The sequence below is a fragment of the Corvus kubaryi genome, unplaced genomic scaffold, assembly GCF_017639235.1.
Source record: "Corvus kubaryi isolate FWS band 111438036 unplaced genomic scaffold, C.kubaryi_AGA036_p1.0 78, whole genome shotgun sequence".
Classification (NCBI taxonomy): Eukaryota; Metazoa; Chordata; class Aves; order Passeriformes; family Corvidae; genus Corvus; species Corvus kubaryi.
In genome coordinates, this window is record NW_024582065.1 from 6,148,294 (window position 1) to 6,172,344 (window position 24,051).

The window sequence follows — 24,051 nt, forward strand, 5'->3', positions numbered from 1 at the left end:
GATGGATGGATGGATGGATGGATGGATGGATGGATGGATGGATGGATGGATGGACATCTCCCCACCCACAGCATGGAGGCAGGGGGGAGGGCAGACAGACAGATGTGCCTCGTTAGCCAATGGGGTGGCCTCAGGTGATGCTGACAAGCCCATTAAAGGGGTTTATCAAGGGGAGCGGGGCTGGCAGGAGGCTGCTGGTTTTATCTGAGATGCTGCTTTTGGGCTGGGAGAGCCTAAGCCTCTACTCTTTAATTAGAAAGGCTTCAAGGAGGTTGGTACTGGTTGGCCTCACTTGTGAGCAGCCATAATATGATGAGTGATTAGGGACTCTGAAGCTTTTTAGCCAGTGTCATTAAGCTGCTGATGAGCTCAGGCAAGGAAAGGTCCTTTTTGGCTGTGCCTGAAACTGGCTGGTCCTGCTCTGACCTGGTGCTTCCTCCTGTTGTGGTCCCCGACCTCCTGAGTCCCATGGGATGGGTGAAATGTGTGTCCTGGGGACGGTGATGGCTTGGCTGTCACCCTGTGTCCTTGAGCTGGGTCAGATCTGGTGTTGTTCAGCTCATCAGTGAGATGATGAGCTTCTGGTCATGCACGAGTGAAGCTGAGATGTTCCTATTTTCACTGTCTGCCAGGTATTGAGAGAATTTGGGGACGATTATCTCTGAAAAGGTGACTTTAGACCATTTGTGCATCAGGGAAGAGGACGGTGATGTGTGGCCCAACAATTGCTTTGGGAGAGCTTTCCCTGTTATGGGGCTTCCCTACTCGTCTGGGCACTGATGGTGAAGCCTTCTTGCTCAGGGCACATCCTGACAGTGTCACTGTCCCATCTTCCCCTCACACCTTGAAGCCCCCCAAGTGCTGTGGCAAAACAGGGAGCAAAATCTGCTGGATTTTCTCTGCCCTCCCTCATCTTCTCCCATCTGCCTCAGCAAAACTTCCGCAGCTCAGCAGCACCGTGGTCTGCCTGCCACCGCTAGCGCCGTATTTACAGCAGTGTTAATTAAATACTTTCCGCAATCAGCGCCACGCATGACCCCGCTCCCCGAGCCGGGCTGGGCTGTAATGTGCCATCATCGAGTGAGAACATGACTGCTGCCATCCCAGGGAATTTCTAATAGAGATTTACTCATCCCAGGCCTCTCGTTTCTCCATTTTGTGACATTTTGCAAAGTTCAGGTTTACAAAATAAGCCAGTGCACACGAGAGATGCTCCAGCCATCATTTACACTGCGTGTGCAGTTTTCCGCTGCTCTGAAGGTGGGGTCTTCACCCTGTGGTCACCAGAGTTGGGGGGTGTGCTGGCAGCTGCCCTTTCCTCCTCTGTGCCCAAGGGGCTGCTGTTTTTGACAAAGAGCACCCCATCACCCCGGCTGTCCCCCCTCACAGGGCTGTGCGTGCCAGGAGAGCGGCAAAGCGTTGTCTGTGCTCATTGAAATGCTCCTGGCATCCTGCAGCTCAACCTGCCTGCAACCCCTGCCCCAGTCCCAGGGTGAGGGATGGGGTGGGAGAGGGAACGGGCTACAGTGTCAGGGAGGGTCAGGTAGGGCTGCTGTGGTTTTGGGCTGTGATTTGGGATGCTCAACTGCTCTGCTTTTAAAAATAAGCCTGTGCTGAAAGCTGGAGGAGAGCACGGAGGCAGCAGGCTGCCAGCAGAATCCTGTTCCTGTGCCACAGCCTCCAGGTCTCAGCTCCAGGCAGAAAAGCCATTTTTGGCAAATCACTGGTGGTAGGAGCTGCCTGCTCCAGGAAGGTGAGGCAGCGTGTGTGCTGAAACACAGGCAGGTGTCCATCCCAGAGGCTTGTCCCTCCATGGCACAAGGTGGTGGTCAGTGCCTTTCTGACCCTCTCCCACTTAACCTGTGGCCAGCTCCTGTCGGTGGTGGGACCTGGGGCAAACCACCAAGCTGGGTGACCAAACCTCCTTCTCTTCTTCTTCCTCAGGGTGGAGCTGGCCATCCTGTCTTCCCCTTTCTCCAGCAAGGTCAGCTCATCCCTTCTGGAGAAGGTGCTGCTGGAAACTAAGGGCTGCCCATCTCACAGTACCACCCCAGCTCCACCCCAGTGGAGCCAGGGGCAGTGACCCAGCTCTCATCCCAGTTGCAGGGGATGGATGGGGCCACCCTCAGCCTCATGGGTGCTGGAGGCAGGTAAGTGGCACCCAGTCCCACGCACCCTGTCAAAACCTGGCCGAGCTGCCAGCCTGGAGCTGGGCTGTGGAACATGAGGGGCTGTGGGATCCGGCACACCTCGCTCCTGCCCCGCGCCTGCCTTGTCAGGTCTGATCAGGAGGAGGATCAGTCGGCCCTGTTCCTCGCTCTCCAGATTTAATTAACGGGCCTTTCATCTCTACCCTGAAGGAATCTGCTATCTTCTGTCTTCTTAATTAACGTTCATTAAGCAAATCAGAAGAAAATTTTCTCCTCTCCGCCTCCACAGCTTTTAACCCTTGTGGGGTTCCAGGTCTGTGTTGGGCCAGAAGGTGGCTCCTGGACAGGTTGGTGTCGTCACACAGCCTTGGTCACTACATCCCCAAAGTGCTTGGACCAAAGACCTGGAGCAGTGGGTGAAGTCTCTCCAGGTACAGAGGACTTCAGGTGAGGTTGGGCTTTGTTGTACCAGTGGAAATTGTACAGCAAGTGTAGGGCAGCTCCTTGGGCTAATTCAACATCTGTACTCAAATACAGGCAACCCCCCCCAATCATTCAGTTGTCAATTCTCTCTGCAGCCAGTATTACTGCCCACCACCAAGCAGGAGCCTGGTGAGGGGCTCATCCAGTGTGGGATACAGCTGGAACCGGCTGGGAATGTGCAGTTCATGCTCCAGCTGCAGCATGCCCACTGCTGAGCACAGCAGCGTCACCACCAATTCCCATCAAGCTCTGGCCCTGTGGGCCATCCCCCTACGCCCAGTGGGCTGTGCTGGAGGAGGAGGTGAGATTGGGATACTCATCAGCTTTGCATCCTGAGCCCTGGCTGTGTGATCTCATCACTCTCTAACGTGGACCCCTCTGCAACAGGGGCAGGGAAATCATCTCATGGATGTGTGTTACATCCCAAGGAGGAGGAGGCAAACCCATGACACAAAAGATTTGGTGTTAATAGTGCCAGGGTCACAGGTTCAATCCCCATATGGGTCATTCACTTAAGGGTTGGGCTCAATGATCCTTTTGGGTCCCTTCCAACTCAGAGTATTTTATGATTCTATCTCCTGCCCAGAGCTTACAGCCTCAGTACCAAGACGAAAGCAAAACACCTGGAAAACCTCATCTCTGCAGGATGCAAATCCCCTTAAAACTGGTGGTGGAAACATGTGGGGCAATTATTGAGCTGAAAACCCTTCTCTATCTCCCTGGAGGCTGACAGTGGGTTTGCCACTGGCCGCCTACTCCCAGGCAGCTGCTGCACAGCTCCTCAATGCTGGGAAATTCACCCTTCCCAGCGGAGCTGGCTCTGGCTGTCAGAGCCTGGGTCAATATATGATAATGGGGCTTTGAAACGGCGCTGCTGCGGGAGCCGCTGCCCAGGACTCTGATTCACAGCTCCCCTCTGGTGCTTTCTCCTGCAGTGTGTACAGGGAAGGAGAATAAAATAAATAAGAGTAGAAGGGAAGGGGAGGAAGGGAGCTTAAATTATAAATGAGGACTAAGTTTCCAGGGCCCCCGTGGGCAGCTCAGTGAAGCGGTGTGGGGGTTAGGGGCAGAGTTCCCCTGTGCATCCCGCTTTTGCAGAGTCCTGTGGGGTCAGGGTTTGCCCAGGGGCATGGCACCGTGCCAGGCTGCCTCTCTCCGTTTGCTGTCGCCGTCCTGCCCCCATGGGCCAAATCTGGAGGGTGCTGTGGTCCCCAGAGGGATTTCCCTGAGAACGACTATAATTAGCATTAGCTGAGAGCTGCTAATGAGGTCTGGTGGTGATGTGGTTTTGCCACCCCATGGAGATGCCTCCACAGGAATGTGCCCTCGCTTGGGTCCAGGCGACTGAGCTGGCTCACGGCAACAGGCAGGGATGGGACCCCCACTCGAGGGTGCTGGTGTGGAGGCACTGGGGGTATCACAGACCCACAACCCAGGCAGGTTGGTGTGAGTGGGAGGGCAATCAATGCCCCATAAATCAGTGTGGGGGAGAAGAGGGTGCCGAATCCTTTCAAAGCCTTTCCCTAATCCCCTCTTCATTTTGGGGCTGCAAGAAAAGTGGTGGCCCCCATCAATTTAAGGAAAAAGCCTTACGTGAGGTATGTTCCCCACCACAAGCTCATTCCCAGGGCTGAGAAATGGAGGAGCTCAGCTACATCCACGCAGCTGAACATGCAAATCCCCAATCCACAAAGTAAAGGAGATGCTTTGGAGATGGAGCACTGGATGGTCCCATCCCCACGGCCTGGCGACTGGGATGGCCTGCGGGGATCCCGAACTCCACAGCTCTGGCTCACGTACGAATATTCCGACATTCCCAGCAGCTTCCACAAGATGGACCTCGGAGCGAGAGGAGGTGCCGGGTACAGGGACCCGTCCCGTCCCGTCCCATCCCACCCCATCCCGTCCCGCCTGCTGCCGCCCTGCCGTCCAGAGGAGGCTCAGAGTCCAGCCCGGAGAGCTCCGGCATGGCACGGCCTCCCGGGCTCTGCCTGCTGGCCCTGCTGGGGCTGGGGCTGGGGCTGGGGGCGGGGGGCTCGTCCCCCTGCTGGGACCCCCGGGGGCAGCCCCGGCGCTGCATGCCCGTCTTCGAGAACGCCGCCTTCGGCCGGGCCGCCCGGGCCACCAACACGTGCGGGTCGCCCCCGGAGGACTATTGCCTGCACATGGGCACCCACCACGCCAGCGCCCTGTGCCACCGCTGCGACGCCAGCGACCCCCGGCGCCACCACAACGCCTCCTTCCTCACCGACTTCCACAGCCAGGAGGAGAGCACCTGGTGGCAGAGTCAGTCCATGGCCTTTGGCATCCAGTACCCCAACTCTGTCAACATCACCCTGCACCTGGGTAAGTACCAGCAGGAGCCCTGGCGGGGTCGGTGGAGGGCACCGGCTGTGGGTGCATCGAGATCAGGGTGCAGAGATGGGGGTGGATGCTCCTGAATCCTGTAGCTCTTGCTGCCAGTGCTGGATTAAGGACAGGATCCTCCCCAGGGCTTTTTAGGGGGTGTATGGAGGGAGCTGCCCTCTGCAAAGCCCTGAAAGCACTCGGGGAGGGTCTGCCCTGTCCATCAGCCCCAGGATGCCAGAAGCTGTGCCTGTCTGTGCTTCCCAGGCAGCCATGCCCGGAGTGCCTGCTCTCCCCTTCACCCCAGGCTGCTTTTTACTGATTTTGGAAGCCTGCAGAGCAGGAGGCAGATGGTTCCTACCCTGGGGAGAGCCTTGCCCGGGGAGGGTGACTACCATGGGTGCCAAGCCCCTCCTGTTTCACCCCCGTGCGTTGCTCAGGGTGCCTGGGATGTTTCAGCGTGCAGAGCTCCAGACACATCGTGCAACCCCCAGTAGGTTTCCCCAGCTGGCATCCGACCCTCTGTGTTTTAAATACTGTGCAAGCCGCCCACTTGGAGGGTACTTAAACCCAAGGGGCATGCCTGGCATTTTAAAAAGGTTTTATAACATTTTCCTGCCATCTAAACTCTGCTGGCTGTTGGCCAGCGCCGTAAAATCTTCATTCTCTGCAGTCTCCTGCCATCTGCATGCCGAAGGCGGGTAGTGGAGGGGCTGCGGCTGGAGCTGGTGAGGGGACAGCCGAGTGTCGGTGTGGCACGGAGCCGTGCTGGTGGGACCCAGCGGGGTCGGGGTGACGGTGGAGGGTCCGTGCCTGCCCCGGCAGTGACGCGGGAGCTGCCCGGCTGGGTGGAGGTCGCTGCTTTCCCAGCCCCCTGCGAGCGGGCGGACATCTGGTCCTGTCCCCGGGCTGGGGCTGGGCTCCCCGCCGGGCACGGAGGAGCGGTGCCGGAGGAGCCTGCCATCCTCACTCCCTGCTCCTGCCAGCCCTGACAGGGAGGATTTGCCGGCCTGTTGTCCACCTAACTCGGGCTTTCAGATTGTCCCGAATCCGTTCGGGTGTGACCCGGGGCACAGACCACCCGAATGCAGCCTGTGTGGCTGAGCCAGCTGCCGCCGGGCAACTTTGTGGCCACCAGTCCCAGCTCGGCACAGCGACATGTGCGGGCTCTGCAAGCCCCGCGGCTTCCTTCCCAGTCTCTGTCCTTATTCCAGCTCTTCCCTGGCTCCTCTGTGGTCCCTCTTGGACCCCACACTCGGGTTTCTGTGGAATCCAGTCCCTGTGGCCGCCCTGCTGTGTCTGTCTCTGTTAACAGAGCCAAGGCTATAGCATTGCACCGAGCTCATCCTCCAGCCTCTCCCTATAGCCCTTCGTGAGCTGGAGCATCCCCTGCAGTTGTACCCTTCTTCCTGCATGGCTCCTATATCTTGCCATGCTAAAAAGTACCATTCTGGTGCTTGGCACATCATTGTCTGACCTTTCCCACAGTTGCTGGGCCCTGTTCTTGTCCCAGCCACAGACTTTTTTATTGCTGCCCCAATGCTTTCACTTGGGTTAAGCAGGAAAAGCCCAAGTGGCCCCCGCAGTCTCCCAGAATGCGGCCTGGGCTGAGTCCTTGCTCTGGAGCTCCACCGAGTAATTGGGTGTTTCAACCCATGTAGTGTGTCCCTCCAGCCTGTCTGTCTTGCTCAGTCACACCTCTTGTGTGTTCTCCAGCGTGGTTACCTGGGGAGCTTATTAAATAAGACATGGGATGACTTGGACAAGACCCGTGTTTACCTGTGTGTTGTTGATTGGCGTTAATTAGATTATGCTCCTTTAAATCTCTCCTCCCCGTGAGGTTCCAGCCATGCTGTTATGGTGCATTGGGCTTGCAGCTGGTCGATTATCCCAAGTGTCCACAGCTCTTGCATTTGCCCTGTCAGACGTCAGGAAGGAACCCAAAATATCCGCGGCTTGCAAAGGCAACAGGCAGCAGGGCTCCTCAGGAAGCAATCTGAATGCCAATGGCTCATTTTGGAGTGTCTAGATCAGGCAGTATCTGTGTCTGTGACTCTGACTCGGATTTTCCTGTGGGATGAGAGCCCGGAGCTGAGGTTTGGCAGGGCTAGAGACGACAGGACATGTAGGTGACATGACTGTCCCACATACTCGTTTTCTCCTCTCCAAAATCCTCTTATTGGAGCCTCAGAGCAGCAGAAGCTGCAGTTTGGGCTCTGGGGGAGGCAGGTGCACATTTTGTTTAGGTGACAGCACAGTTGGGAGAGCACCCAGGGGTCCTGGTCCTGCCTGTGCACCCTTCCCAGCATCACTGCCCTGCAGCACATCTTGCTTTAGGACATGTCACACCTGAGCAGCAAAGAGGAGACAACCAGCCTGGGTTATTTTCTGCATCTTTTTTTTTTCTTGAGGAAAAATTGGCTGATTAAAAAACATGTCTGGGAAAAGCACATGCTCCTTCATAACAATTCCTCAGAAAAGCGAATCTCCTCCATCCTAGCTGGGGGCACCGAAATGGGGCTCCCCCAGCCTGGCCGTCCCCTCCCCTCGTGCGGGGCCGCTTGGGGCAGGGGCGGTTTATTGACACAGCACTGCGTTCCCTTCCTCTCCCAGAGGAAACTGCTCCGGGAGGTGACGGCCCCGACCTCGCTGTTTTGGTAGACATCCCCCTTGGGACCGCGCTGTCTGGGAACCGGCGCCTGCCAGGCGTCCCCCCTGCTCGGGGTGCAGGACAGGGGCACTCCCGCTGTCACCAGCCCAGAGCGGTCCCAGAGGGAAGGGAGAGGCACAAGCTGAGGGTGGGACAGCCCAGCTGCAGCTCCTTCTTGGCCCTCATCACCTCCGGGTGGGCTGGGAGTGGGTCAGTTCCCCTCTCCAGGCACTCTGCCGGGCACTTCCCGCATCCCTGATGGGATGCAGCTGCTTTTCCCAGCGCTGGTAGCCGGCTGCCTCGGCTCCCCCGCAGCAAAGTCGCAGCACATACGCGACAGTATTCATATGGGCCCAATTAAAGGCTTGTTTTGCTAGTCCCGGAATAACCCCTCTAACATTCCCAACTCATTATCTTTTCAAATAAAGCCAAAACCTTGCAGCTAATTGTTTTGTGCTGTCAGGAGTGGTGCTGTTATGGAGCAATCCGGGCTTTGAGCTGGTCCTTCATCTCTGGAAATTAAGTGGGTCTGATGTTCACTTTGGTGTTTTCTCTTTTCCTTTCTGCTAATTCTTTCAAGCTCTTTCAGAGCTCGCTGGATGCCCCAGGGATTGGTGGCCTCTCTTTGTCTTCAGCCCAGCAAAGATGGAAGTGAGGCCAGGTCCTGGCATGCAGCTCCCTGGGAAGGGATTGGCCTTGACCCTTTCCAGCTCCTCCACCCCTGCAGCACCACTGCCCTGGGGCTGCTCTCAGTGCTGTGTGCCTAACTCTGCCCCACAGCTGCTGGATAGAGCCTGGATTCGGAACTGCTCCTCACCCATGCAACCCACCCAGTGTACCCACACAAGGGGTGGGCACTGCATTGGGGTGAGAGCCAGTTTGGATCTGGACAAGGTTTGGGCTGCACCAAGGAGGAGGTGGTTAAGGACAGCTGGGTGGTGATTTCTCTGTTTATAGCTGTGGTGGGTGCCACAGGATGCTGCTGGGATAATTCAGGCTCTGGTGCCCATCAGGTGGCAGGCAGAGGATCACAGCATGATGGGTCTGTCCCCAGGCAAAGCCTACGAGATCACCTACGTGCGGCTGAAGTTCCACACCAGCCGCCCCGAGAGCTTCGCCATCTACAAGCGCAGCCACACCGAGGGGCCCTGGGTGCCCTTCCAGTTCTACAGCGCATCCTGCCAGAAGACCTACGGGAAGCGGCCGCGGCAGTACCTGCGGCCGGGCGAGGACGAGCAGGTGGCCTTCTGCAGCGACGAGTTCAGTGACATCTCCCCGCTGAGCGGGGGCAATGTGGCCTTCTCCACCCTGGAGGGACGGCCCAGCGCCTACAATTTTGATGGAAGCCCCGCGCTGCAGGTATCACCGGAGTGGGAGGGGGGGTGGGGTATGGACCCTTGGGATCAAGGGCATTATTACACCCACCCGGGTTACAAGCGCTGGTGATGTGCTGCATTCCTGCTTGAAAAGGTGCAGGATGTGTCCCGGTTGGGGTGAGAGCTGGTGGCCCAGACCTCTCCACCAAGGGGCCTTCCCCATGTCCCCTGCAGGAGTGGGTGACAGTCACTGACCTGCTCATCTCCTTGAACCGGCTCAACACATTTGGGGACGACATCTTCAAGGACCCCAAGGTGCTGCAGTCGTACTACTATGCCATATCCGACTTCTCTGTTGGTGGCAGGTGAGGGGCAGCCAGGCAGGAGTATGGAGACCTTCTTGGGGCTGTAGGACTGGGGCAGCTGCTCCCCACCTCAGTCTTGTCTGAATTGTGATTTTGGGGCAAGCTGCTCAGATGTGGCTTCTGCCATGTGTACACGGGAGCTGGAAGTGCAGAGATGGGTGATTAAACCTGGGCCCCTCACAGCTGTGCAGAAAGGTTGTCTTTTCCCCACTAGCCCACTCTGTGTGCCACCAGCTCTATTTGCTTTGTTCCCTCCCAGCCCAATGGTTTTTAATGGCATTGCGGCTCGTGTTGCTCCTCCTGTGACCCTGCTGGTCCGTGGGCACTGCAGATGGGGAGTCCTGGGGTTCTAGTGGAAAGATGACCTGAAGCTGCAGAGGCTGGTGGAGGAGCTTGGAGTCAGCATGGCCACAGGCAGAGAAGCTGGAACAGCTGCCAGTGGGAAAGGGCAGCAGATGTGGGATAGAGATGCAGGTGGCACCCACTTGGTGCTGCCCATGGGCTGTGCTGCACATGTCCTTCTCCAGCTGGGAGAAGTGGAAAATTTCCCCATCCCTGAGAGCGCTGTCTGCCCCAGGCAGCGGGGCTGGGACAGCTCCCAGCCAGCCGGCAGACCTGGAGCTCTTGTCCCACCTCTGGGGTCAGCAGCTGGAGCTGGTCAGCGGGGACCACCCTCGGCGTATGACCTCCTGACTGGCCAGGCTGGGAGCGCCTCGGGGACACGATGGGCGGCCTCAAGGCCACCACAGCCTGAGCAGCTTTCACCCCCCAGCCAGCCCGGTAGCAGGGTCACACACTGCACAGCCTGGGCACCGCCCCACTGCTGCTGCTGCCCACACGGGTGCTCAGAGCGGCTCCCCCGCGCCGGGGTCTCGCCGCAGGTGCAAATGCAATGGCCACGCCAGCGAGTGCGCGCCGGACGAGGCCGGGCAGCTGCTCTGTGTGTGCCAGCACCACACGGCCGGCACCGACTGCGAGCGCTGCCAGCCCTTCTACCAGGACCGGCCCTGGGCGCGGGGCACGGCCGAGGCTGCCAACGAGTGCCTCCGTGAGTATCCCCCGGGCTGGCTCCGTGGCCGCAGCAGCGGCTGGCCCTGATGGGCTGCGCTGGTGCTGCATCGGCTCACCTGGCACCTCCTGCCCTTCCTGCACCTGCTCCATTTTGGGAGGGAGGGAGGATTTGTACCCCAGGCATCCCCTTCACAGCAGCACCCCGAGTGCTCCCCATTCCCTTTACCCCACGAGTGCAGCCATCTGCTCCGGGCAGGGTGCTGCACCCGCCTCTGCTTCCAAGCGCAGAAGCATTGCCGAAAGCTCTCACTGCTGAGCCAAGAGGTCCCTCTGGCAAATCCGACCCCACAGGAGGTTGCCGTAACCTCCAGTGCCCGCCAGGTCCTCACCCATCCTCCTGCCTCTCCCCCAGCCTGCAACTGCAGCGGCCGCTCCGAGGAGTGCTTCTATGACCCGGCGCTGTTCCGGCGCAGCGGGCACGGGGGACACTGCCGCAACTGCCGCGACAACACGGCCGGGCCTCACTGCGAGAGCTGCAGGCAAAACTACTACCGCTGGGAGCCGCAGGGAGCCTGCCAGCCCTGCCACTGCCACCCCGCAGGTGCGTGGGGCTGCTCCCAGTCGGGCTCCGGCCGCAAAACTACTGCCCCAGCTGGAGTTTGCTGGGAGGGATGGTTTTGGTGGGTTCTCCCTTGCTCGGGATTCCCCCATCTTCCCCGTCCTGTGTCTCTCCCCTGCTGGGGTTGAGCTTCAGGGCTGGCCGGGGCCCCCATAGGCTCCCTGCAGCCCCAGTGCGACAACTCGGGAACCTGCCTCTGCAAAGCCAACGTGACGGGCTGGAAGTGTGAGCGCTGCAAGGACGGCTACCACAGCCTGAGCGAAGGTGGCTGCAGGTGAGAAGGAGCCCGGCCCTGGGCAGGAGCAGCGGGATGAGAGCGGAGCTCACCTCCTGCCTTCATCTCACCCCATCCAGACCCTGCACCTGTGACCCCGCAGGCAGCGTGGGCACCTGCGATCCCAACACGGGGCACTGCACCTGCAAGGAGAGGGTGGAGGGGCACTTGTGCAACAGGTAAGCACCATGGCCCTGGCATGGGGACAGGAACACTGTCCCTCTCCAGTCTTGGAGCAATGCTAGGATTTGGTGGCAGGGTTGTGGGGCCGCATTCCTGTGGACCTCTGGGACCGGGCTTACAAGGAGCTGTCACTAGTGTCCCACCCCGGGACACTGCCGTGGTTCCCCGCAGCTCTGCCTGCCCTGTGCCACATACTCCTCCCTGTGCCCAGGTGCCAGCCGGGCTGGTTTAACCTGCAGCCCCACAACCCCGTCGGCTGCACCAGCTGCTTCTGCTATGGCCACTCCAGAGCCTGCAGGGCGGCAGATGGCTACCAGGAGACTCACATCCGCTCCGACTTCAGCCAAGGTACTGCCCCCGCAGACCCGGGGCACAGCCCTGCCAATTTCAGCCAAAAAAGTTTGGGAAGGATGTGGCTGAATGTCCTTCTTTGCGGCTGAGCATCCCCCTTTGGAGCTAACTGGTGGTGATGGGTGGAGAGGGTTTTCTCTGGCTTGCCCCTGTTTCACTGTTAAACATCTGCTTCTGGCCCCAGCTTCGTGGGGACAGGCTCTCCGTGACTCCCCGTGGCATCCCTCCATGCCAGCCGGCTCCTGGGGCTGTGCATGGCTCAGGGAGGGCTGCGGGGCCAGGCATGGACATTCTGCCACACCAGGGACTGCAGGGCACTAAAAATCAGCCCGGAAAGATATAAAATAATAGGATGGAGCCTGCTGGGAACATTCCCAATTATTCTCTTTTCTTCCCATCCTCGGCTGGGATGTGACAGTGCGGCTGGGAGAGCGGGGTGGGATGCTTTTGCCCGGCTGCTGGCAGGGCTGCGCTGGCAGGGCTGGATGCGTGCGGGATGCTCGGGGAAACCCTGCCATCTGCCGCGCATCCCGGCGTGTGCAGCCCCGCCGCGGGGACGCCGCAGCCTCCCCCCGCCGCGCCCCGCAGGGACGGGCACCCACGGCACGCACCCCGCTCTGCCTCGCCTGTTCCCAGATGGATGCGAATGCGCCAGGCACGGGTGGATCCTAATTGATGTTAAACCGCGCTGCCAATTGCTGTGCTGCTGGAATGTCTTCCACGGCCTTGAGACCGAGCCAGGCTTTAAACCGAGTCTTTTTTTCCACCCTCCACGCAGCCAATTTGGGGCTGCTCCTTTGGGGACTGGTTTGGCAATCTCTGAGCTGAGATGCAACCACGGCACCCTCTTAAAGCCCCGCTCCCCAAAACACTTCCCAGTCCACAGTGGAGGTGGAGCAGATGGAATTATCTTATATTGGGTGAAAGAGTCCAAATTGGGGATGATTTAATAACAGAGCACAACCCACTTGAGAGATTTCCAAGTGTTTGTCCTGCAGGGCTGGAACAAATAACTAACCCTGGGGAGTGGGGGGGAGTTTAACTGGTTTCTTAAGGAAACCAACTTAATGCAATTACACCCCATCTCTTCTGGGCTTCTCCAGCATCTCTCCTCAGGCTTCCTGTGCTCGCCAGGCCACAGTAATGTTAGAATGGCAGCACAGGCAGGGGAGCAAATGTTTAAAGATAATAATTTCCTCCAAATCTAAGAAAATAAACAGATGAGGGGTGATTAAGTCCACCTTATAGTGCATGAGAGCACAGACCCCAAGTGGAGCAGGGTGTTACAAAGTGCTGGCCCCTTCCAAGGCTCCAGAGAGTGTTGGGAGGAGGGACAGAGCCCCTGAAAGCAGCTCCCCGCTGGTGCTGTGCTGGCGGGGACTCACTGCTCCCTTAGCTGTGCACTGTCACTGTGTGCTGTCACACAGGGCTGGAGGGCTGGGCTGCCACAACTCCAGGCACCACAGACCTGCCTCTGCGCTGGGCTGGCGGGGAGATCATCACCGAGTGGGATGGAGAGGAGCCAGTGGATTTTCTTGCACCAGGTATTGTGTGTGCTGGGTCCCTGGGGGGCTGCTCTGCTGTGAGGACCCCCTGGTGCTCTCATCCTGCTGCTACACTGGTGCAGGAGGCGCTGGGTTCCATTCCAGAGCTGAGCATGTTTCTATAGCAGAAGACAGTGGGGGGTATTGGAACGGTGGACCAGGATCCCAGGAGGGCAGGCTGGAGCTGGGACCACTCCAGGAGGGTGACTGTGGCTCCTGATGATGCTGGTGGGAATAGGACTGCACTGGCAGGGGTGGTGCCTCCATGTCCTACAGGCTTTGCTCCTCTCTCCCCTCACAGAGAAGTTTCTGCAGAACCAGCGCCTCAGTTATGGGCAGCTCCTGTCCCTGCTGCTGGGAGTGGAGGAGAATGGGACACAAACAGAAACCAGGGTGCCCCTGCTCCAGGTCCAGCTGGTGCTGGAGGGTGAGGGGATGGAGATCACCATGTCCAGCAGTAAGAGCCAGCCCCAGCATGGAAAGCAGGCTGTCTCCTTCAGGTACCCATCACAGCGTTTTGGGAAGCCTCAGTGGGGTTTAGGGCGCAGTGTCTGATTTGTCTGGGCTGCCCCACTGGTTCAGCCCCACTCTCTGTCCCCCTCGGGGGGGTCCCAGTCAGGGGCCAAGCTGTCCTGCAGCACCTGGCTCAGGCTGGCCCTGTCGTGCCTCCCACACTCCCTCTCCAACAGGCTGCACGAGGCAGAGGAGGGTGCGGAGCCTTTGCTGTCAGCCTTCAGCTTCCAGCGCCTGCTCTCCAACCTGACTGCCCTCCGCCTCCGCATGAGCCGCGGCCCTGGGAGAGGTGGGTGGCTCCACAAAACATCCCATGGGGACCAAACTGGGGGGGGACTAAAGACACCGAAGCAGCGTCAGGCTCTCGGGGACGAGAGGGATTGTAGGCAGTGTTTTGGGACAGGGGCTGCCTCCTTTCTGTGAGGGCTCTCAAGGATGTATTTTGGGGTCTCCTGTGCCTGTCTGCAGCGTTTCAGAACAAGCAGGGGATGCAGCATCCCATTCCCACACCGCTCTCCCCTCTCGCAGGCAGGTTGTTCCTGAGCAAGGTCCAGCTCACGTCTGCTCACCCTGGGCCGGGCACACGGGCAGGCTGGGTGGAGGAATGCACGTGTCCCACGGGATACACCGGGCAGTTCTGCCAGTCCTGTGCACCTGGATTCAAGAGGGAGATCCCGTTTGGCGGGTCCTTCGTCAGCTGCGTGCCCTGCACCTGCAACCAGCATGGGGACTGTCACCCCCTCACAGGTGTGCACCCCACGGCCCCTCCACTCACCTGCCCCTCCATGCATGGGTGACAAATCCATGTCTTTGCTTGTTCTGAGGCAAGCTGGAAACCCTTGGTGAGGCTGTGGTTCCCAAAATTTGCAAACTGAATTGCTTGGGTGGTTGTAGGGACAGGGTTCATAACTGCAAAGACAGAGATAATTAATGAAGTGCAATAACGGTGGTAATTTATAATTAGAGGAGCATTTTTCATAATGCTTTATGACCTTTAAGGAGGAGAAGGGAAGGGTGCTGGTCCTCAGAGGAGTGGGGAACAGGGGTCAGGGCAGCAGAGAGGGTTTTGCTCGGCTGGTCTCACAGACAGCCCGATGAGAGGAGCAGGACTGGGCACAGCTCTGGAATCTGCAAACTGAGGGTGCACCTGAGCAGACAAACAAGGAAAAAAGCAGGAAAACAGCGGTGCCGGGCTTGAGGGAAGACACCAGAGGAGCCAGCTCCTGTGTGCTGCCAGCCCAAGCCCTCGGTGGCTGGTTCTCCTCAGTGCGGAGCAGCAATGATGTACGGCCGGGATGGAGAGGGCTGAAGGAGGCAGAGTGCTCGGCGAATGCCCTTGCCCTGCCCGCGGAAGCACGGCGGCAGCTCTGCAAACCCGCCCTCATCCCGCAGAGCCGGGGCTGGCGCTGCCGACCGCACAATCCCCAGGGATGGGGCCAGGCTTTTGATGTTCCGGCCTGGGCGCTGCCAGCCCGCGCACTTCCTTTAGTTTATTTTTCCACTTCTTCCTGCCACCCGTTTTTTCTTTCTTTTCCATCGTCTGACTCTGCCTGGATGTGGGGAAAATGAAATAACACCCCCTCCCGCGCAGCCTTCCTGGTATGACCCGACCCCACAAAACATGGGGGAAAATCCTCCCCCGGCTCCTCTCTCTCCAGCGAAGCAGAGCATCTGCCTGGAGGTGGGGGGTTCCTTGAGCACTCTTCCTCCTCTTCCTCCCTCTCCTCCTCCCAGCCGATTTCGGAAGGCTGACTCACCGGCTCGGCTCGCTCTGGAGGAGCTGCTCCCCGGTGGGTGCCGGGCCGGCTCCTTGTGTTTTCCAAGACAGGCTGGAAAGGACGCGCCTCGACGCTGAGAAATGTGTTGAGGATTACGGCAGGCGCCGGCAGCCTCCGCACACATTGACGGTGCTGCCTGTGCCAGCGCTGCCTCGCCCCTGCGTCGCTGCGGCCCCGTGTCCCCTCCAAAACCTTCTCCCTTGAGCAAAGACAGGGCAGGGAGGGAAAACGTCCTGAGTACTGGCTGGAGATGTGCAACCCCTTGGCTGGAGCTGCACATCCCTCTTGCCGTGCTCAGAGCTGGGCTCTCTACCCCTCCCGCAGTCCCTGCTGTTATCCGGGGTTGGGTTTTCACAGACCCTCAGCTCCGTTTTCCTCCCCGCAGGCCACTGCCAGTGCTTGCACAACACAGAGGGTCCCTCCTGCGAGCGCTGCAGCCCCGGGTTTTATGGCAACCCCTTCCGAGGGCGCTTTGATGACTGCAAGCCCTGCCCCTGCCCCGGCCGCTCGCCCTGCACCGAGGTGCCCGGCACTGGGGAGGTGGTCTGCACCCACTGCCCCCCGGGGCAGAGAGGTGAGGCTGGGGGTGGGCGGGCACAGGGGCTGTGGGCAGCGTCGGCACGGCTGGATCCTCCCCACCTTTTTACCCTCCCTAGGAAAACGCTGTGAGCTCTGTGATGACGGGTTTTTCGGGGACCCCCTGGGGCAGAAAGGGCCCGTGCATCCCTGTGAGCCCTGCCAGTGTCACGGGAACGTGGATCTCAATGCCGTGGGGAACTGTGACCCCGTGTCTGGCCGATGCCTGCGCTGCCTGTACAACACAATGGGCGACCACTGCGAGAGGTGTCGGCCGGGCTTCTACGGGGATGCGCTGGCTCCCAGCCCTGCTGGGAAGTGTGCACGTACGTACAGCCCCCGGGGAGAGCTCACTTGCAGCCAAAAATCCTCCCAGCAGTGAAGGCAGAGGGTGGAAGGGGATGCCCAGCAGGTTTAGGGGTGATGGATGGTTCAGGTTATCCCCAAGTGTTCCAGAATGTCCTTTGCCCTCTTGCTCCACTGCCATCCTTCCCCAGAGATACTCTGGCCTGCAGGGGCTCATTCTCTTGGAGTCCTGTTTGATGGGGGAACGTGGCTGTCCACGTTGTCAGGAGCTCAGCCTCAGTGCCCCCATTCCTGCAGTCCTATCCACCAGCCCCGTGCAGGGATTTAAGAGCTGTTTTGTCTCCCATAGCTTGTGATTGCAACCCCAACGGCTCAGACCCGAGGCTGGAGGGCTGCGATCCTGGCACAGGCCAGTGCCACTGCCTCCCACATGTGACAGGCAGATCCTGTGGGCAGTGCCAGCCTGGCTACTACGGCCTGGAGCCCGCCGTGGGGTGCAAGAGGTATGTGGGGCACGGCATGGGACTACCAGGGGACAGCAGTGGCTCCATGCTCCCAGCTCTGGTCTCTGCATTGATTGCCTGCTCACAACCCTCCACTTCTCGTGCCAGCTGTGAGTGCCACCCAACAGGGGCACGGGAGAGTGGATGCCACGTGCTGACAGGGCAGTGCTCCTGCCAACCGGGTGTCATGGGGAAGAAATGTGACCGATGCCAGCATGGCTTCTTTGGCTTCTCTGCCAGGGGCTGCCGAGGTAATGGGGATGGGGACTGCATCTTTGTCCCTAAAGCAGGGCTGGTAGCCACAGCATGACGCCTTTCTGCCACCACTGCAGCCTGCAACTGCTCCCCGCTGGGCTCCGTCACCCCTCAGTGCCACGAGAACAGCACCTGCCTCTGCCACCCCGGCTTTGTGGGCTACAAGTGTGACCGGTGCGAGGTCAACTTCTTCCTTGACCCGCTGAGCTCCCGCTGCCAGCAGTGTCCTGCCTGCTACAGGCTGGTGAAGGACGAGGTACAGCCTGTGCAGCGCTGAGGCAGGCACAGCACCCCACCCCTGCATCGCCCCACTGTCCCCACATGTCCCCCTGTGTTGTGCCTGCAGGCTGACCAGCTGAAGGCCAAGCTGCAGGAGATGGAGGAATGGCTGCAGAAACCAGGCTGTGACACCCACCCCGGCCAGTCTGCCATGCTGGGAGATGCACCCCGGGGAGATGGGCTGCCCAGCCTACACCTCCTGAGAGGTACAGGGGACTCTCCTTCCTTCCACCCATTTCACCCCTCTGGGGTCCCTCTGCTCCCTCAGGGTGCTGTGACATGCTGGGTGGGTGCAAGGAGGTCCCTGGTGAGTGCTGGGCTCAGTGTGGGTGATGGGGTGACTCGGGGGGAGGGCAGTGGAGGGGACATACCTTTTTGGGAAGACAGAGCACTGCAGGGATGCTCACACCCCTAAGGTCTTGGAGTAGGCAGTGATGGGCATTATTGGGGGCTGAGCACAAACACATGGGTGCCCTTTGGGTGCTGAATTCCTGAACACCCAGAGGGACTGTATTCCCCTCTCATTAGTAGGTGTGAGGCAGGGGCTGGGGCATGGGGCAGCCCTACAGGGAAGCAGGGAGCCCCAAGCAACCCCAATGGGCAACGAGCTGCTTGTGCTGCCCACAGGTGCCTGGGCCACCCTCTTGGTACAGGTGAGGCAGCTGGCAGGGGCACTGGACATTGCACAAGGCCATCTAACCAATGCCAGCCGGGCCACCAGCTGCTCTGATCACGGACCCCCCAAGACCTGCACCCTGCTGTCGGAGATCGGGGCCATGCTGCAGTCGGCACAGCAGGAAATCCTGCATGCTGCGGACACCCTGGCTACCACGGTGGGGGCTCTCAGCAGCCCTGGGCTCCTGAGGAGGCTGGTGGCAATGCTGGAGGGCAGTGGGATGTGCCCCCCAGGGACTGTTGGGGTGGGATGTGACCAGTAGAGTGGGTGAGCGGGAAAGCTTGGGGCCCATGTGGGTATAGCCCTCCTTGCAGCTGAGTCAAGAGGAGATATTTTCCTTGCTCCACCCCTTTGGGAGGTTCTTGGTGGTGCTGGGCTGGGGGTGCCTGCTCCCTGCCGGGGTCTCAGTGCTGCTGTTTGCATTCCAAGGAGATTCCCCAGGAAATCCCACAGCAGCCCACAAACTGGAGCCGCTGGGCACTGGAGGCTCGGGCTCTGTCTCAGAGGTAAGACTTGAACAGGCAGAGGAGGCTGCCGGCCCAGCCAGGGGTGCAGGGGGGCCACTCCTTTGCCAGGAGGCCAATCTTGATTTCCTCTCTTGGGTGTCCTTGTCCCTGCAGCCACAAGGACTCTATGGCACAGGTGGAGGCAGTGGTCAGGAGAGCACTGCGTGCCTCCAACGCCAGCTCTGAGCTCCTGCGGAACCTGCTGGAGGGGAACACGCCGCAGGATGCGCAGCGCAAGCTGGAGGCTGGGTGAGGGGCTGGCCGCAAGGAGGGCTGGCAGGACACCACAGCCCTTTCCTCTGGCAAGGTCCCTGTTACAGGACTCGGTCATGGGGATTTGGCACCTGCCCAACAGGCATGTGCTGAGCACCTTCAAACTCATTGCACCACAGTGCTGTAAAGCAGAGGGACAGGCCTCTGCATGCTGGGGGGTTTCAGGAAAAGCCCCCAGAATTTCCTGCTACATCCATGTCCAGGGCCAGGCCTCAAGTTGTCCTGTCCATCCTTCGAGGGACCAGAGGGCCCTGGCCAACAGCAGTGTCCTGTCCACGTAGGTATGAGGAAATCCAGCAGGCACAGGAGGAGCTGGGTGCTGGCATGGCAGAGGCCAGGAGAGCTTTGACAGCCGTGGAACAGGCACATGCTGACCTGGCCAACAGACTTTTGCAGGTGGCTGCTCTGAGGCAGGTGAGCAGTGCCCAAGCTACAGCTCCTGCTGGCATCCCTACCTCCTGCTTTACTACTGCTGCCTCCCGAGCTGGGAGATGATCTCATTGGCATTCCTGACCCTGCAGCAGGTGCTGCCAATGCAGGCTGGAGACCTGGCACAGGACCTGGCAGTGCTGGAGCAGGCAGCAGCGGCCCAGGAGCCATTGGCTCAGCAGGCTGTGGAGGCATCCCGCACCTTGGCAGCTGGATTGCACCTGGAGCTGCAGAGGACTCGTGACTTTGAGCGGGTAATTGCTGCTCACCTGAATGGGGAGCCCCATCCCTGCTGTTCCAGCAACTGGAGGGACCATGCGTGCAGTCAGGGAGCTGGGAGAGGATGTTTTGGGATACATCATCCCTTGGGCTCCCACATGTCCCTAGGAGCTCGCCTGCCAAACAGGAGCAGGCTGAGTCCCACATTTCCCCGCTGGGTGCAGCTCTTCACCCACTCCCCAGTCTCGCTCCTCCTCTCCTCTCCCAGCTGCGGGACCAGGCTGGCTCTGCCCATGGCATGGCCACCATGGCTGTCTCTCGAGGAAAAGCTGTGCTCTCCGATGCTGAGTCCCTCCTGGCCGGCTTGGAAGGTAAAAGGCACCAGTCAGAGCATCTCCAGCCACAACCTGGCCCTCACCAGGTGACAAGGGGAGAAGTGGGCAGTTTGGTGATGGCCAGGTTGTTCCCATAGGCATGAGGAAGGTGCTGGGGCATCGGAAGGGTCAGGCTGCCCTGAGGAGGAGGATGGCCACTGTGCGGGACAGAGTGATGGTTGATGCTCAGAGGAAGATTAAACAGGCAAAGAAGACACTGGGAAACTCCCTGTCCATTTCCACCACAGCCCAGAGGACAGCTGGGGAGGCTAAGCACATCTCTGAGGAGAGCGCCAAGGTCCGAGCTGAGGGATGTGGGCTGGAGCTGCTGGGCATGGCCAGGCTGGCAGCCATCACCTGCAGAGGCCAGGCTGCTGCAGGCAGGGCTGTGTGTCCCCAGGTGACTGTTCCCATCTCCATTCCTTTGCAGAGGGCACGGGCTGTGCTGCAGGAGAGCAAACAGGCCCTCAAACATGCCAGCCAGCTTGCCACACATGCCAGTGAGACCCAATGGGAGCTCTCCCGGCAGGAGTACGTGGCTGAGAAGCTCAGGGGGGACCTGGAGGAGGCACACCAGGTCAGTTGGGTCCCCTTGGGCAGGCTGTGTCCTCCAGAGCCTGGAAGCAGCTTTGCCCACCGCCCAAAGCATAGGGAACAACCCAGCTTGTGAGCTCCACTGTAGGGACAATGCCTCAGGGATGTTCCTGGGATCTCCTCTGCCATCCAGCCAAAGGTCAATGGTGTCCCTGATCTGGGTGTCTTGTCTCTGTTGGAAGGTGGAGTCAGAGGTGAGTGAGATGGCAAAAAGTCTCCAGGAAGCTCGGGGCTCACTCATCTCAGACATCGAGACCCTGAATGACCTGCTGAACAGCCTAGGTGAGACCTGGGGGGAAACGGGGTGCAGGTTGCAGAGAAAGGGCTGGGCTCTCGGGGGCCACGGCTCTCCTGCTCACTGGTACTCCTGCTTGATGGCCATCCAGGCTGAGCTGGGTGCCCTTTGGCTGAGATCACCCATGGTCTCAGCAAAGCTTCTTTAAGGCTCACGTCTTGAGGAAAACTCTCAAGAAGAATGAATTGGGGCTTGCTGAATGTGTGTGGTCATATCTGGTCTGGGTACACTGATCTCCCTTGGGATCCTCAGGGAGAGCAGGGCTGGCAAAGTCCCTTTGGAGCTGAGGGCTGTGCTAGACTGAGTATGCTCCTTGTTGCTGGTTGGTCTTGCTCCAGCCCCTCCTGTTTTGATCATCTGGGTATATTTCTGAGCATTCCAGGACTCTTGCATCCAAGAAATTTTGCAAAAGGGTGAAAATCATGATCCATTTTTAAGAGAGAGAAGTGCCCAGGCCCTGCCTGGAGCCACAGTTCTGTTTGCTTATCTCTGATCACTGAGAAGCTGCAAAGCCTCCATGCCCTGCTGCACCCACTCCCTATCTCCCTATAATTTGTCTGGTGCCATGGAGTACATCCAGAACCTCTCCTGTCCAGCTCTCTGCTCTCATCCGTGTCCTCTCCCCCCTTGCCCAGGTAACCTGGAGCCGGACGCAGAGGTGGACGCAGTGCTGAGCGCCGGGAGGCTGCAGCTGGAGCAGCTGTGGCTGCGCCTGGCCACGCCGGGACCCCTGGCCGGCCAGCTCAGCCGGCTGCAGCAGGAGGCAGAGCGGCAGCAGGAGAAGATCCAAGCATTTGAGAGCGACCTGGCTGAGATCCGGGCTGACAAGCAGAACTTGGAGGACATTTTGCGGAGCCTCCCTGAGAGCTGCTCGAAGTGACAGGTCGCTGGCTGCTGCCACATCCCCTCTGTGACCCCCCTGCACAGGGAATGGCAGAGGGAAGGACACTCTATATTCACCACCATCAATCCCTCCCACTGCTCCTTACACTGCCCTCTGTACAGTATCACACCCCAGGTCCTTTTCCACACCGGGTCAGGCTCCACATCCTGAGCACTCTGCAGCGTGACTCCAGCCACCACCTCTGTCCTCGGCATGGGGGGACACCCACCTACCATCAGTGGGGCCATCAATGTTTCTGTGCAGGATATGGAGCCATCCCAGGGCTGATCTCTCACTGCAGAGTGAACAAAGAATCCTCCATCCCTTCTTTCCCAGCGCAGCACTGTGCACTGGGTAGGGACAGCTTACCAAGTATGTAATGTACCCAAGCTGTACTGCCCGGCAATCCCTCCTGCCCCAGGAGATAAGAGAGGCTCTCACACACGTGCTGGAAGCTGGTCTGGCTGCAAAGCACCCTGCAGCGTCACGCTCATGGGCTGTGGTCACAGAGGTGCAGAGAGGAATCCCAGTGAAGCCAGGCAGAGCTGCTCACCGGAGGGCATACAGCTCGCCTGCTTCCCAAGGGAAGGGAGTTCACTAAATTAAAGGGAGGGATAAATTAACGAGCAGAAACAAAGCAGAGGCAAAGATGGATCCTCACCCAGCTCCTGGAAGGGAGGTGGGGCATCCTCAGCTTGCTTCACTATGAGAGGAGCTCAGGTCTTGCTGTTCCCCTGCTCCAGGGTAACACAAGGCCACAAAGCCAGCTCTGCTTGGCTTACTGAATAGCAGCAGACATGGCTATAAACCAGCCAACTGCCACCAGTTCCAGGGGCTGGGTGGCATAGACACAGGGGAGGGAGGTGTGAGAGCAGCAGCACCCACAGCTCCACATTAGCACATGTGCCCCACTGGAGAGGAGCTGGCTGGTGGCACCAGGCTGGTGGCACCAGTGTGGACTGGATGGGGAACAGCTGGACACCCGCTCCTGCCTGTGTCACTCCCATGGGGTGGCAGAGGTCAGTGGCTGTATTGCCTTTAAAGGAAAGGCATTTATGTTCCTCTGTGCTCCCATGTGGGCTGGGCCACAGGACAAGCCAGGTCCTGGCTCAGCCCATCTTGTGCTGGCTATGCTGTGACTCCAGGTAGCTGAAGTTGTTCCCATTAGACCAGAAATGAGTCCCCAGGCTGGAGTTTGCTTCATTTTTTAACCGGTTTTACCTATGTTTTTCTGCTCACAGTGCTGCAAATCAGGTTTGCTAAAGTCTTGTGTAATTTATGTAAAATTGCTGCCATCGATGTTGAATTCCCCCAGCAACATCTCTGCTGGGTCCAGTGGCCTGGAAGGAACACAGGAGTTTGGTACCGAGAACAAAGCCATTGCCCTTCTAATTCTGCACAAAAGCTGCCCAAGGAGCGGGGTGCCAGAGCTGCGGGGGTGTAATAGCAGGGACTCCCCCTGCTGCTACCCAAGGACAGTTCTGGGAAAGCAAAACCATGGAGCAGTGAGAGCACAGCGTGATCCGGCTCGGCCAGAGGCAGGGAGTCATGGCCACTTACTGTCTCTCTGGGAGGACAATTATACATCCCCAGTGAACACACAAATTTGCTGCTCTTACAGAAATGTCAAGCCTCTGCTGTGTGCCTGCTGCTGAAGATGTGGTTCACGCGGCCTCCTGCTCTCCCTGGAACTCTGTGTTTTTAGCTGGTGCCCCCCGCCTAGAGCTGTATCCATTAAAATTCTTAATATAACACACAGCTGCCCATCCAGGGTGTGTGGCGGCAGGGGAGCACACTGCACCTGCGCTTGCTGCTTTTAAAGAGCAGCGGTTGAAATACGGCTGCATTTCGGGTGGTGAGGGGCAAACGTCTGACAATTCTCACTAAACTCCACGTTAGTACATGTTTTTAACATAAGGTGTCAGGCTGAGACCGCGGGGGCGTGCGACCCTGGCCGGGACACGCAATGGCCGGGACACGCATCACCTCGGCCGTGGCTGTCCCTCGGCCCATCCCTGTTCCCGCTGCTCGCGCTCCAGGGTTTATCCAGCGCCTGGAAGCGGCTGTGCCGTACCACCCCCGTCCCTCTGCCGCCGGTACCACCGCGGCGGTGCCGCTGCTGGGGCAGCAGCTCCGGAGCGATCCTCGGTGTCCCGGAGCCGCGTCCGGCGGGCGGTGCGGGCAGAGGGAGCCGGTCCCTTCCCTCCTGCGGGAAGCCCAGAGGCGGCGGTGCCTCCGCCCCGTGCTTGGGCACCTCGAGCCCGCCGCGGGTGTCGCGCTGCCCTCCCGGAGCAGAGCGA

The 24,051-nt window shown here is 59.3% G+C and overlaps 1 protein-coding gene across 3 annotated transcripts; it reads left to right on the forward strand.

Annotated features, from left to right (window-relative positions):
- The first annotated feature begins 4,267 nt into the window (after positions 1 to 4,267).
- Positions 4,268 to 23,507, forward strand: LAMC3 (laminin subunit gamma 3). 3 transcript variants are annotated; one of them, XM_042052154.1, is made up of 28 exons: positions 4,268 to 4,979; positions 8,684 to 8,988; positions 9,180 to 9,310; positions 10,192 to 10,358; positions 10,734 to 10,922; positions 11,097 to 11,214; positions 11,295 to 11,393; positions 11,609 to 11,745; positions 13,176 to 13,292; positions 13,594 to 13,792; positions 13,982 to 14,094; positions 14,334 to 14,552; positions 15,969 to 16,157; positions 16,240 to 16,485; positions 16,815 to 16,968; positions 17,077 to 17,219; positions 17,301 to 17,479; positions 17,570 to 17,708; positions 18,130 to 18,335; positions 18,608 to 18,684; positions 18,799 to 18,933; positions 19,239 to 19,371; positions 19,482 to 19,640; positions 19,874 to 19,976; positions 20,078 to 20,277; positions 20,410 to 20,556; positions 20,756 to 20,855; positions 21,504 to 23,507. In XM_042052154.1, the coding sequence occupies exons 1-28, from the start codon at positions 4,601 to 4,603 to the stop codon at positions 21,746 to 21,748; spliced, it is 4,728 nt and encodes a 1,575-aa protein (XP_041908088.1). In that variant the 5' UTR covers positions 4,268 to 4,600; the 3' UTR covers positions 21,749 to 23,507. The 3 variants fall into 3 exon arrangements, with proteins under 3 accessions (XP_041908088.1, XP_041908086.1, XP_041908087.1); XM_042052152.1 differs by having other exon boundaries at positions 4,526 to 4,979; positions 19,479 to 19,640; XM_042052153.1 differs by having other exon boundaries at positions 4,526 to 4,979; positions 18,611 to 18,684; positions 19,479 to 19,640.
- The last annotated feature ends 544 nt before the right edge of the window (positions 23,508 to 24,051 follow it).

Coding starts and splice junctions, on each gene's coding strand:
- LAMC3 (XM_042052152.1), top strand. CDS start 4,601: ATGGCACGGCCTCCCGGGCTCTGCCTGCTGGCCCTGCTGGGGCTGGGG. Junction 4,980..8,683: donor CAACATCACCCTGCACCTGG/GTAAGTACCAGC, acceptor GTCTGTCCCCAG/GCAAAGCCTACGAGATCACC. Junction 17,709..18,129: donor CAGCCTACACCTCCTGAGAG/GTACAGGGGACT, acceptor TGCTGCCCACAG/GTGCCTGGGCCACCCTCTTG.